The sequence below is a fragment of the Phocoena sinus genome, chromosome 3, assembly GCF_008692025.1.
Source record: "Phocoena sinus isolate mPhoSin1 chromosome 3, mPhoSin1.pri, whole genome shotgun sequence".
Taxonomy (NCBI): Eukaryota; Metazoa; Chordata; class Mammalia; order Artiodactyla; family Phocoenidae; genus Phocoena; species Phocoena sinus.
In genome coordinates this window covers 159335560-159349695 of record NC_045765.1, presented here as the reverse complement: position 1 = coordinate 159349695, position 14136 = coordinate 159335560, and the positions used below count along the sequence as shown (strand labels likewise).

The window sequence follows — 14136 nt, the reverse complement described above, 5'->3', positions numbered from 1 at the left end:
GGTTTGACCGACAAGTTGGATTCTTTCAGCCTGAGTCACTGTAAAGCCAACATGTCTGGTGATGTTTGTCTGCAGGTGCAACTTATGAGTCAGTTCTAACTTTGTATGTTACTTTAAACAAATCAGTAATGGATTATCTTGTATTTATACCTGTTGAACCTTTGCAGCCTTGAATTTGCAGAGTGACACAGTTAATGTGCTATGGTCGCATGTTTAACTTTGTCAGGAAACATTGATTCGTTTTCATATGTTATCAAGACAAGAAACAGTCTCTTTTCGATTCTGTATCCATCTTATAATCAGAAGAAGATATATCTGCCTCACAGATGGAAACAGAATCAAAAGGAGACTGTTTCTTGTCTTGATCACACCGTGAAGCAGCAGTCAAACCAGAAATAACACTTCAGTCTCTGACACATACTGTTGCATATTCATGTTGGGTTTTGCTATAGACTTGGAGTCTATAGACTTGTAATCTGTTTGACATTATCCTTAAGAACTTTAGTCTCCTGGTTCTAGATGATGTGGTTAATTAATCCAAATTTGTATTTTTGAAATAGGAACTTGGCAATGGATGGGACCTTTGTATGACTCAAACTGTCCTATATGGAGAATGCCTAGATATTAGTGTAGAGAGAGAAGATAGAAATAGGAATAGCATTGGAAGTCATAATATAGTAACTTTCAGACCATATGGAGAAATACTATTATCAGTCATTTTCTTGTTTTGTTTTATACACCAGTTAACGTATGCCAATGATTTTCATTGTCACAGAATTGCATTATTGTTCATTGACAGAGTAGAAAAAATGTAGAAGTATGCAAATGAGAAATGGAATTGGGAGATGTCATGGAATACCTACTAATTGTAGGAAGAATGCAGTGCATGTAATCCCCGTGGTTTGGGGGTAGTTAATGCCTGGAAACTGTGTCATTATGCAAGGTTGCATTTTCTGAAGAGAGTCAGTGCTATAATTGGGGCTTGCATTTTTTTATCTGAAGATGTGGGAAGCTTTAACGAATGGATATAACCAACAAAGTGCTACCTAAATGAAAATTCAGCAGTCACAAACGGTGGTCATCTGCACATCAAAACATCTAAAATTCAGTACATGGGCTGAGGTAAACACTAACATTTAATTACCAATAATTTTGCTTGCTAGCAGAATGCAGATTGGTTCTTGAAAGCTCTTTCGATAATGCAGCTCTCTAGAGGGACTCTTCTAGGATGCCTGATGGTGTGCTATTACTTAGACCTCCCTCAAAGGACTGAAATTTTAAAGTTGGTGATGACAGTTCTCTTGTTGTTTCTCCTACTCTAAACTCCTTTTGATCCAACACTTCCCCCTTCTCCCTCACTTGCACTCAACCAGACTACTTAGCGCACGTATTTTATTTCAAAGACTAAAGAAAGGAAACAGTAAATGATAGCTCCCAGAAACCTCACATTTTATTGGAAAGCCATAAGAACAACTTCCAGAACGGCTAAAATTTTGATTAGATTCTATCCTGGTAGGTAGGGTTGTGCCTGTGTCTTAAAACACTGGCAGCTGTCTTAACCGAAACCAAAGGAATATATGGGGAGAGGGACTGAGCTGTGTGTTTTCACTTGGTAGCCGGAGAGCCTCAGTCACTGAAAGGGGCAGAACTGTCTTCTATAGAGACTAGTGAGGACCAGATCAGCTCCATGGGTCCACTCACCACAGTCTGCTAATTGGCTCCTTTCTTAACACTGGGGAACAGGAAAGCTGTTCCAATGGGCTTCTATTCCTAATACCATTGCTTTACCTTTAGTGCAGAATGGAGTCAAGGTTTAAATCCTTTACTGCTGGATACTTTTTTGTCTTGCCTCTGAAGGTGTCCTGCTAGAGAAGCTTATGGGATCGAATATTTGGCTTCAGTTTCTATAAGTTAAAATGCAGAAAAAGATTGGTTCCAGTGGAGGAGTAGATATTCAGAAGCAGAATAGGGAGGGTGAAGAGAGACTATTCAAAACGAGAAACTTTCTCTTTCTCCAGACTCTCTCCCTCTCTCTTGTATGTGTGGGTAATGCATCTTTGCCCTTACTGTGTTAAAAGTCACCGTGACCTCATGCTGATATTCCCAGAGCAAAGCTGTTGGTATTAAAAACCTATAGCTGGCCTGGAGCTCTTTCCCAACGTATGATAAACTCCAAACAAAATCTTCTATGTTGCTTTCTAGCAGCTCTGTAAAAATGGTTCTGTGTCCTAGTTTTGTTTGGTGTAGCTTTCCAATACAATCGATGTAGAAATGAATTACCCCTTGACTTTGGAAATAAGCAATTCATGAGTGATTTCTTAGATAAAACTATTTAATCCGGTTCTGAACATACAAGAGAATCCATGAAAAGATACAAGCCTTTATGAACAAGTGAATATTTTTTTTTCTCAGAAGAAATATTCCATTTTCTGGGCTCAATTCAAAACAAAACAAAAATGGTTCCTTCCAAAGTAAATGGTATAAATGATTGGTGATAATAGTGTTTGCTTATGTGTTCACCTCTTCAGACTTGTCGAAGGAAGGAAAAGGGAATGGCTCCACAGCTAAAACCTTCAACTTTGGCAAAATTGAGACCATTTTTGTGGTATCGGACAATCTTAACACTTATTCTTGCTCAGGAATTTAATCCACTTTCTTTGTAAAATTCAAGATACTTTCATATTTTTTTTCCATTTTTTTCCATGAGAAGATTAACCTAGGTATAAATAAAATTACCCTTCGTACTTTAAAGATCCTTTGCGAACTTTGAAGGACAAAGGAGTCTCTAGTTAGGAACTTGAGAATTTTAGCATTTACTGAGAAGCAAGTGAATCCAGCCTCTACTTAGATAATTTTTCTCAACAGTAGCAAGGAGGTGAAAGCTGGTTTCTGGCAGACAAAATACACCCTGTTGGGAGGTCACACATGACTAAGTGCTCAGTGTTAGTGTCCTATGAAACGGCAAATCTTGCTTTAGAAAAAAGTCAAGCCTTGCATTTACATTGTACGTGTGTTCCCGAAAGATTTGCAAACACTGTTCCCAATATCAACTAATTCTGGGTGAGGTAGTGGAGATGGTGAGGGCAAGAAAATAATATCTACATTGCACCAGTTTATGTTTCATAACTGGTTTTTATATATAGGAAACAGAAAATTTGGGCATAGAGCAAATCTTGCCAAGCAGAACCACCAGTGGTTGGTAGGTTACCCATCAAAAGGAAGCAAAGTGGAAACAACTGAGCATCTTCTATAAACACAATGCTATGAAGTAGTTCTGCACAAGCAAAGCTAATGAAACAGAATTTTTCTAGCACTGGTATCTTCATCTAAGACGTCTTCAGTGTTCAGTTCCGTTCCCATTCATTACTTACAGAACTGACACAGTATCCTGAAAACATTTCCTAAACGTAATTGAAAACATTAAAAAGTCTGGTATTTGGTAAACATTTGGATGTTGTTTTACAGATTTTTATTTCTGATTTTTAACAAGCTTCACACGTTAAAATTATGTATAAAGAAATCCAATCATACCAATAAACCAACTGGTTGTCAATTTGATTTTCAGGGTGAAAGATGGTGTAAGTGTTTATGGTAATAATTAACAGGAGTATAGAACTTTATTGATTGTCTTCATCCATTTGGGCTGCTCTAAAAAAGTATTATACCCTGGTGGCTTATAAACAATAGAAATTTATTTCTCATAATTCTGGAGGCTGTAGAACTTCAAGATCAGGGTGCCAGTATGGTTGGGTTCTGGTGAAGGCCCTTTTCTGTGTTGTAGACTGCCATCTTCTTGCTGTATCCTCATATACTGTAAGGGGCCAGAAAGCTCTATGGGGGTCCCTTTTATAAGGGCACTAATCCCATTCATGAGGAGTCCACCTCATGACCTAATCACCTTCCAAAGGTCCCAGTTCCTAATACCATAACCGTGGAGGTTAGGTTTCAGGATATGAATTCTGGGGAGACACAAACATTCAGACCATAGCATTGATCACAGCACATTTTCTCACACATCCCTTATTGTTTAGTGCTATAAGCATCCATAATATACACTTTTTTTTTTTTTTTTTCAGAAAAAGAATAAACTAAATATCTTCATTTTACTGAATGGGAAATTTGAGACCCAGAGGGGGAAGTGACTTGCTCAGAGTTTTATAGCAAATTATTGACAGCTGGGACCAGCACTCAATGTGCATGCTATGTTTAGCAAGTTTCATACTGAGTGAGTGCTAGGTGGCTTGTTTTTGACATGAGTCGTACAGAAAATATTTATAATTTAATTTTTTCTAAATGACATTTTGTCCTCTGCCTGTCTACCTTTATTTTCTCAAAATGAAAGACTAAGTTTTAATTCAGTAGCCTATGCTGATAGATAGGTTTATTTCAAGGTGAGAAAAACAATCAGGTGCATATTAGGAAAGTACTGGCTGAGTTGATCATATTAGAATTTGCAAGAATGGTGGTTGTTTAGTGAAACCCCATGATAATTCAGCTTCTACAGAGGTGATTTTGCCCAGTGTGTCCTGGGATTGTGTGTACAAAATAAACACAACTTAGCTGATTTGAATGGCTAAGGACCATCTTCCGTGTTCCCTGACAGGCTTCCTGGAGTGAAAGGAACAAAGAATTTGAAGAGCTCCGTAGAGGTGATTATCTTGTCTATTAAAGTATCTTTATTACAGCATAGCATTTCAAATTATTTCTTGCCCAGAACCCCCCAAAGAAAATTTTTTTTAATTTTAGTTTTGCTAGGGTGGCAATATGTAGGATCATATATTTTTTTCTTATAGATCTGTATTTGTATTCAACTTGGTAGTTGAACATTAGCTTGTAAACAGGATTTCCTTTTACAAGAAAAGAAATACTTGTTAGCTCTAAGACTCAACAAAATCCTCCAAGTATTTGCTTTGGAGAAAAAAGTAAAATCTAATATTTAGGCCACTTATTATTTACTTCATTTACTTATTTCCGAGGACAAAAAATCCCTCACCTTACCTAGCCTGTCTAACTAGGAATTTATCACATGGATGCCATCTCTTTCTGGGACCCTGAGGAGAGGTGTAGGCAAAGGAGAACTGGGCTTGGGGGCCCCATAACTGCCACTGATCTTCTCTCTAACTTTCACACTTTCACTTTCACTTTCTCCTGTTTTCCCACCTACCATCCCAGGTTGCTTTGATCACATAACAGTGCTAGAATGTCACTTTCTCTCTTCACCAAAAAGCAGAATTTTAATTCTTCTGGACTATTTGTTTATAGCCAAGTGGGATTAATTAACTAGATAGAGGCTCACTTTCATAAGATGGGGGGAATAAGTCACAAGACAGCTGTGGGAGGTTTAGAACACTGTTTGTTAGTGCCTAAAAAATATTAAATGATTTGGGACTTTATACAAGAAAAATGTCATCTGTGGAAAATTAAAAAAAAAAAAAAAAGGTGGTGACATTTGACTGTTACTTTCCCTCATAGACATTCTACGTTTAGCTTATTAGCCAAGATAAAGTGTAGATCAATTTTTTTTTTTTGTCTTTCACGTATGTATATAATGTGTCAGTAAATGAGTCTTAATTGAAGAATTTGGGCTCTCTTTTCATCCTGATGACTGAAAGGGACTTTTTTTCTTGTTTCCTTGGACCAGGTGATGGAGAGGTAGTGGGAAGATGAAATGATATTTCTTCTATGATCACTCCAGTATCAGATCAAATTGGGAGGAGTTAGATTTGCTGACTGATCTATAATTTTTACTTCTGTCTGGAAAATGATTTCTTGGTATAAGAGACTGTTTATATTTTTAAAAGACTTGTGTAACCTCGAGAATCTTAAGTACATAAAAGATTCAAATCAAAGTAGTAGACTGATTTTAATATTAGCAGTATGGTGGTAGTATGGTGACAGCAGATAACTGTACAAACTTCTTTTCCACATATATCCAGCCAGCAGGAGAATGCTTGGAACACAATTACCAAAAATCTTCTTGATGCCATTTAAAAATATTTTTTAAATGTTTTAATCGCAGTGCTTCTAATTCCTGATTCCAGAACTTGTGTGTGTTTGTGGGTGTGGAACCTGTGTTCTACTTTTCTCTTGGGGTTTAGAAGCACAGAATTATCTAAGAATTGCAAAACTCAATGATGGGGAAAGGAACTAACATTTATTGCAAGCCCATGAAATGTCAAATGTTGTACTGATGCCTCATGTAAAATTTTCCTAAGATTGACCTTTACTATCGTACAGGAAATGAAAGGACAATGAGGTTAAGTAACTTGCCCAAGGATTCAGGGCCAGTGTGCTGTGGAGATGGGATTCATAACAACATCTACCATGATGCAATGTGCAAAGTCTCCATGAAATAATTCCTGTCCAACATTTTACAGATTAAACACAGTGAAGTTCCTCTCTCTTGCTGTTGGTTGTTAGTTGTTTTCTGTGCCGATTTGAAGCCATCAGTCTTCAAACAGTTTTGGCCCTTGTAAATTAGAATTCTTCCGTAATTTCAAAGGGCAGCTCTGGAGTTTGCTTTCCTTTGAGATGCTGTAACTAATAAATCAACTTTACTGTTTGGTTATTGTATCAACATGGAGAGCTTAGTTCCAGTGCATCAGCTTGGGTATGAGTTTTCTTGCTGTGTCACTCGATGGCTAGTGAATGTCCCAAATGTGGAGAAATGCAAAGGTAGTCCCAGCCCTTTCACTGTAGCTTAGATTTGGGCTTAAGCGCCTTCCAGCATGGATTACTAGTTGCCGTGTTGTTTTTGTTTTGTTTGTTTAACTGCCCTTTTTTGAAACTTAGAAGTTCCAGCTTCTGAATTTCTATACCAACTCATTTCTTTCAAAATTAGAAGTAATAGAAATGAGAAATAATTAAAATAATATGCCCACCACTCTCCTTATTTTTTTAAGGATTTGATACAAATCTCCATTGGCAAATGGGGTGATAAAAAGTTTAGGGGCAAAGGGTACCTGAAATTCTGAATTTCATTCTTATCTTGTCAACATCTTGAGTTTTGAATCATCGTAGATCTGCACCAGCCTTGTGACCCAAGGTGGGTACCATTCCTGAGACAAGAGCTCTGCCCGTTTGCCAACTTCTTGGTGGGGTTCCCTGTAACCTCCTAGACAGTGCCCTCCTGCCTTACCTAGTGTTGTTGGCTTGGCCTTTTGCTTACGACACTGCAGCATGAACTCAGCTAGTTAGAATTTCCATATGGGTAAAAGGAGGGCACTAATGGTATACTTACGACCTCATGGTCCTGTTGAGAAGATTAAATAAAATAGTTGAGTGATGTGTTTGGAATTAGGATTGTGCTGGACCCCTGGAAACAGTTAATAGATTTTAAGTTATAATTTTAATTTATCCCTGGCTGTTGGCAAGGTTTTCACCCACATTGTCTAGGGAAATAACCAGACTGCCCTGCTTTTCCAGGGTTCTAGTGGATTCTATAAACCTCCCTCTGATACCTCACTATAACTAACATGAGAAAATTTGCAAAAGTAGGAGTGTTTATTAACGTTGAAAGGCAAACAGGAATGGAGACACACTTTCTTACTTAGAGTTTGATTATGTACATTCATTTCCTACCCAGAAATAAAGAATAGAAAGTGGCCCTAACTGTGTTTCAGAACACCCAATTTTAGTAAAGTAGATTTTAGGTTTGTAAACCAACATGACTTTAAGCCTCTGGGAATAGCTGTATAGAATTTCATGCCTGTGGGTGAGAAAGGGGCACTCGTGTTGTTCATACACACACTGCATTTATCCTTTGTTTTCTATTCTATAATTTCTAAGTTGGTGTATGGGTTTCTATTATAGAATTGGGAGAAGATCATAAAGGCAGGCCTGTCGGGTTTTCTCTTTCTTAGCTCTAAACTAATGTACCAAAATATCTTGAAATATCAGAGCTGACATTTTGATGTGCACCATTCATGCATACTGGGTAATTAAGAATTCAATGAAAGAGTTATAAACTATAATTTAAAATACTGCTTCAGTTTATTTCTTCAGATTTTCATCTATTGTTTTGTGATTGCTTACAGGATAAAGGTGCATTTAAAGTATTTTTACCATATATGTTTGCTCCCACTTCTGGGGGAGAAATAACCAAAAATTAAGTCAAATAGAGCCTGTTGGATGTCTGAAAAGCCACTCTCTTTTTAGTGACCAAAAGCCACTCTCTTTTTAGAAAGAAATGTGTAAGAGGAATTCTTACTTTGATAACATAATAAAGGCCTTCCTTGAGAATTGGAGCAGTATTTTCATCATCCTTCGGTTTGTTCCTTTTTTTTTCTTCCCCAGTTTTGGACAGGAGATTCACGTATAGAGTGGTGAGACAAATTTTGACTGAAGAATAGCACTCTTCTACCTAACACCCGGCTTCTAAATAAGATAAATGTAGGTTATCACTGTCCTGAGTCATGATTCCAAGGAATGGAATGTATAAGCAGCAAATTTTCTGTTCTAAATGGAAAATACTTTAAAAAAAAAAAAACAAAAAGATTGGTCAAAGAGTACAGTATAATTCTGCCAGGAGACAGCCCTGAACTAGAACAGAACCAGAGGTCTCCTGTACACCGGTACATGGGGCACAGGGCAAGGCGTGTGTCCTCTCTCTTTCTCTCCTGGACTTATTTGTGTGGACTAAAGAGGATATTGCCATATAATTTCTGCCATGCTTCATCAAGGAAAAGCAACAGATTTTCCTCTAAAGAGCACCATTTCGGTGGATTCCCACTGATATATGATGCCATAAAAATACACTTGAACAAAAAGAAATGGAGTGCCTGTTTAGCTCCGACAACGGTTCTGGATTGAATTTATTATTTTTAAATTTATAATTGATTACTGATTTGGTTTAATGCTTTAGTACCAGAGGAGAAAAATTCAGGATCCAAATATATTCATAGAATAAAAGTGTCAACCTCCAGGAAGTTGGAGACTTAACTTTGAGTGAAATAGGCTGTTAATGACCATTGAAGTTGCATATCTAGTTTGACTTCTCATCAAGAAATTGATAATGAAGGACACTTTTATATTACTATGGAACTGTTTTCTTTTAAGCCAAAAATACCTTGAAAAGCAATGAATACAAGTATGACACAACTAACAGACTAAATGTAACTGGCAACACCATCCTTTTCATTTTCTGAGTGATAGTTTTCCTTTAATGGGTCCTTCTTAATAATGAGATAGACTAAATCCTCCTTGCATTTGGTCTTTGAAGATGTGTGTGCATATATGTACGTATATATGAATGATGGAGTTTGAAAGGAGTTTGTAGTTTGAGATTATTTTCTTGAAATTTGTGATTTTCCAGCTGTGCCGTTTCTTTGCAAAGTGTTTTCAAGTTATGACACCTTTTACTAGCTTTACTATAGACCTAAAATGGCTGTCACTGACATTCTGTTCAAGACTTGGTGTTTGAGCTGGACATGGGAAAGCAGGTGAAACAAATACTGCACCACTTCTCTTTACAATTGACAAGCTTAGTCTTTTAATCACTGATTCTTTGATCTCAGGTTGGTATGTCCTTGGCTTACTACGATTAGACACTTTACTTTTTTTTTATGACTCCTTTTTTTAATTGTGGCAAAATACATGTAGCATAAGATTTACCATGTTTTCCATTCTAAAGTGTACAGTTCAGTAGTGTTCTGAACTGTTTACTTTGTAAACAGAGCAAGCATCTTCCTCCATTGGGGCTGCTATAACAAATTACCATAGACCGAGTGGCTTGTAAACAACAGAAATTTATTTCTCACACTTCTGCAGGCTGGGAAGTCCCAGACCAAGGTGCAGGCAGATTTGGTGTCTGGTAGGGCCTGCTTTGTGATTGTAGACGGCTGGTTTCTGGTTGCGTGGGCACGTGGGGAAAGGGGCCAGAGAGCTCTGTGGTGGTCTCTGATCCCATCCATGAGGTCTCCACCCACAACTCCCAAAGGCCCCTCCTGCTAATACGGTCACACTGGGGGTTAGGATTTCAGCCTATGAATTTGGGAGGACACAGGCATTTGGTCTAGAGCCACGAGTAACTGTTTCTCGTTTTGTGTCATGTTTCGTTACAGAACTCCAAGATGGGAGGCAAGCTGAGCAAGAAGAAGAAGGGGTACAATGTGAATGATGAGAAGGCCAAGGACAAAGACAAGAAGGCAGAAGGAGCCGGGACGGAAGAGGAGGGAACCCCGAAGGAGAATGAGACCCAGGCGGCTGCGGAGACCGCAGAGGTGAAGGACGGCAAGGAGGAGAAGCCAGAGAAGGATGCCCAGGACGCTGCCAACAAGCCCGAAGACAAGGAAGGCGAGAAAGACACAGAGGCGGCCAAGGAAGACGCCCCGAAGGCAGAGCCTGAGCAGATGGAGGGAGCCGAGGGGAAGCCCGAGCCCCCGAAGGATGTTGCGCAGGAGCCGGCGGCCACCGCGGGCCCCGCTGTGGGCGGCGACGCCCCCAGAGCTTCGGAGCCCGAGGCGGCGGAGCCCGCGGCCCCCAGCAAGGATGACAAGAGCAAGGAGGGTGGGGAACCCACAAAGACTGAGGCTTCCGCAGCGCCTGCCGCGCAGGAGACGAAAAGTGACGGGGCCCCAGCTTCAGACTCAAAACCCAGCAGCACTGAGGCTGCCCCATCCTCCAAGGAGACCCCGGCAGCCACGGAAGCACCCAGTTCCACGCCCAAGGCCCAGGCCCCCGCAGCCCCCGCAGACGAGGTCAAACCCGCCGAGACCCCGGCAGCTAATTCTGATCAAACCGTAGCAGTGAAAGAGTAACAAGGACAGCCTATGGAAAAAAAAGAATACCGCTTAACGACGACCTGTCTCTCTGTCTCTCTCTGTCTCTCTCTCTCTCTCTCTCTCTGTCTCTCTCTCTACTATACTAACTTGTTTCAGATTGGAAGTAATGATACGTATTGCCCAAGAATAAGGATGTGTTCCCATCAAGGGAGGGGGGGGGGGGGAGAATCCAAATAGTATTTTTGTGGGGAAATATCTAATATACCTTCGGTCAACTCCACCAATCAGTCCTGGATTTGAAAGATCAATGTCTGAAAGTACAGTACATGTTTTGTACCTGAACTGCTGTTACATGCACTCCGCCACTAAGATCTGAGCATCTTGTCTTCTGCAAGGGGAGTTGGGAGTGATGCGTTCGATTCTGCCCGCAGGGCCTGTGCCGAGGCAATCAGATCTTTATGAAAGCAGTATTTTCTGTGTGTTCTTTTTCATTTACAGCCTTTCTTATTTTGATATTTTTTTAATGTTGTGGATGAATGCCAACTTTCAGACAGCCCACGTAGCCTGTCCACATGTATCTCAATGCCAATTCTCCATTCTTCCTTCCCAGGTCTTTTTGGGAGTAACAAACATTCTCTCATCCTACTTAGCCTCCCTAGATTTCTCATGACGAGTTAATGCATGTCCGTGGTTGGGTGCACCTGTAGTTCTGTTTATTGGTCAGTGGAAATGAAAAAAAAAAAAAAGTCTGCGTTCATTGCAGTTCCAGTTTTCTCTTCCATTCTGTGTCACAGACACCAACACACCACTCATTGGAAAATGGAAAAAAATAAAAATAAAAAAAACAAAAAAAATGTACAATGGATGCATTGAAATTATATGTAATTGTATAAATGGTGCAACAGTAATAAAGTTAAACAATTAAACTGAAGTCACGAGGATTACTGGTTTCTTTTCCCACCAGCACGCTGTCCCCTCCTCTGTAATTGCCTCAGTAGAGAACAGAACAATGTATTGGGCATTTTCATGGGTATATTTGGATAGAAGTATAAAGCAGGATCCTCAGTGTTATCTTTTTTAAAAATTAGCAGGATGGGCTTCCCTGGTGGCGCAGTGGTTGAGAGTCCGCCTGCCGATGCAGGGGACACGGGTTCGTGCCCCGGTCTGGGAGGATCCCACATGCCGCGGAGCGGCTGGACCCGTGAGCCATGGCTGCTGGGCCTGCGCGTCCGGAGCCTGTGCTCCGCGACGGGAGAGGCCAAAACAGTGAGAGGCCCGAGTACCGCAAAGAACAAACAAACAAAAATTAGCTGGATCTGTGTCAGTAAATCTTGGAAGAAAGTAAACTGAAGACTTACTATGTCTATGGAGATACACCCTGTTAAAAAATGTGGGTGTTTTAGTTTAATTTAAAATTTACTTAAAAGTCACAAGTATTTTGAATAAAATACATTAAAGACAATAAATGGATTTGAACTTGAAGGCTGGGTAGAAGAGAATTAATAAGGTCGTATAAAAACATCACATGTATGTAAGTTGTGAAGCCACTGAAGATTGTTTTATCTGTTAATGGACCGTAGTCATGATAGAGCCCAGAAAGGGGACCTGAGTGTTGTGAGCAGGCCATGAGATAGCAGTGGAGTGAAAGCAAGCATGGAACTGGCCTTTACAGTGACCGGATTCCTGTTCAGATTTTGCCTTGACTAATGACTCATGGCTTTTAAGTCACATCCAACCTGCAGGCTCTACCTACAGGAGGGTTAAGGCAAAGCCCCTTTTACTTCTGAAATATTTAATAGTTTGTATATATGTCTGATGACAGTTTTATAAGATGGACAGGTATATACCAACAGATGTGATGTCACCTCTGTCCCTTGGTTTCTCCCCCAGAGCTGGAATAGTGACCCTCAGTTTGCTCATATTCTCTGTAGATGGGGAAGGGGTTGGAGAACTGGTGTCAGCAGTGGCCTTTACAGAGCAGCCAGGCACGCGTATCCATTCTATAACGTAAGAAAAGAAGGAATTGTCTCTAATCTCTTGGTAGTGATTTTGGTCTTTCCGACTGGATATTAGAAACCAAATCTCAACTATAAAACATTTAAAAATGAATTTAATAGTAGCCACTACAGAGATTTCTCATGATTGAATCAGTTAAATGGCAGGTTTTGGGGAGAGTGGGATTGGGTGGTAATTACCTAGAGTAATAAATACAGTTTCACCCTGTAACCTAGAAAATTTTCTTTAGAATTTGCAAAGGGCCAATATACTGGAATTAATTCTCAGATGGACACTAGTGATATAGTGGATGAGGATGAACCTTATTCAGTTCTTAACGGGTTACATTACACATGGTTAAATAAAAAAGGAGGAAAAAGTTCCCTCCAATTATCGTCTCAGTAGTCTAGTATGTACCACACCTGAGATGTTGCCAGTGGGTAATACTGGAGAAGAAGAAATGGTGAAAGTGGATACTAGGCTAATATACCTGTTGGGTTTAATTCATATCTATGGTCAACTTTTGGCACTTTTGGTTCTTGTTTCTTGAAATAAATTTGAACTCTTAATGCTTGAAAGCACAACAAACAAGAAATATGTAAACACATTAACCACCAAGCAACTGTTTTAGGTAAGAAAAATAGCAGAGGAATGTCCAGATTATTACTGGTGTGTCCTAGCAGGTGTAAAATAGCTCAGGGGTGGGTTGGTCGTGGTGGTGGGGAGATAACAGATTCTGTGAACCATGGAAGACATTTAAATAGTTACTCATATTAAATACCACGCATTTCTTGCAGACAGACGTGCTTGATGGAGGTCATATAAATTCACTCTTCATCTTTTAATAAAAACATTCACTAGGATTTTGGGTGATTAGAGCAATCAAATCAGCCTCCTGGTTTAGCGTTTATCCCTATAAATGGCCGTTTAGGGATAAACGAAACTAAGGAGGCATTTTTCCTAGTTTATTTACACTTAACAGTTGTTTTGTGGGAGAATTAAAATCTGAGCTGTTCTTCTTTTTTCTAACTCTAGTAGGTGTTCCAGCAATTAAAAAGTATCAGAAATGTGATCCCCCAAATATTGAAATCAGAATTTTAACCTAACTGTGGCTCATGACATTTAATTTTACCACAGTTAGGAAAAACTTAGTTTGACATTGTATGTTCAGCAGAACGTGTTTTGCGTGTGGGAGTGATGGGCTCAGTCAGGAAGGAGCAGTGTTGAGCATCCATGTTAACTTTGGAGGAACCTCGATCGCTCCCTTCTCATGAATGATCTTAAATAAAGTGAAGGTAATGCACAGAATTTGCTTAACCGGCAACTTATTTGGAGACTCCCCACATGTCTGGCTTAACTCCCTCATGCGTGTTTAACGTCTGCTTTACGAAGAAGAAACGGTTCCAGGGTCTAACACTTG

General features: G+C 39.6%; 1 protein-coding gene across 2 annotated transcripts in view; it reads left to right on the top strand.

The window, feature by feature from the left end:
• The window catches only part of BASP1 (brain abundant membrane attached signal protein 1), a 54517-nt gene extending 42865 nt beyond the window's left edge, over positions 1 to 11652 (top strand). For both annotated transcript variants that reach the window (XM_032628044.1, XM_032628045.1), the window contains exon 2: positions 10062 to 11652. In XM_032628044.1, coding sequence (XP_032483935.1) covers positions 10071 to 10757 — 687 coding nt within the window. In that variant the 5' untranslated portion in view covers positions 10062 to 10070 and the 3' untranslated portion in view covers positions 10758 to 11652. The remainder of the gene's footprint in view (positions 1 to 10061) is intronic.
• Positions 11653 to 14136: the final 2484 nt, after the last annotated feature.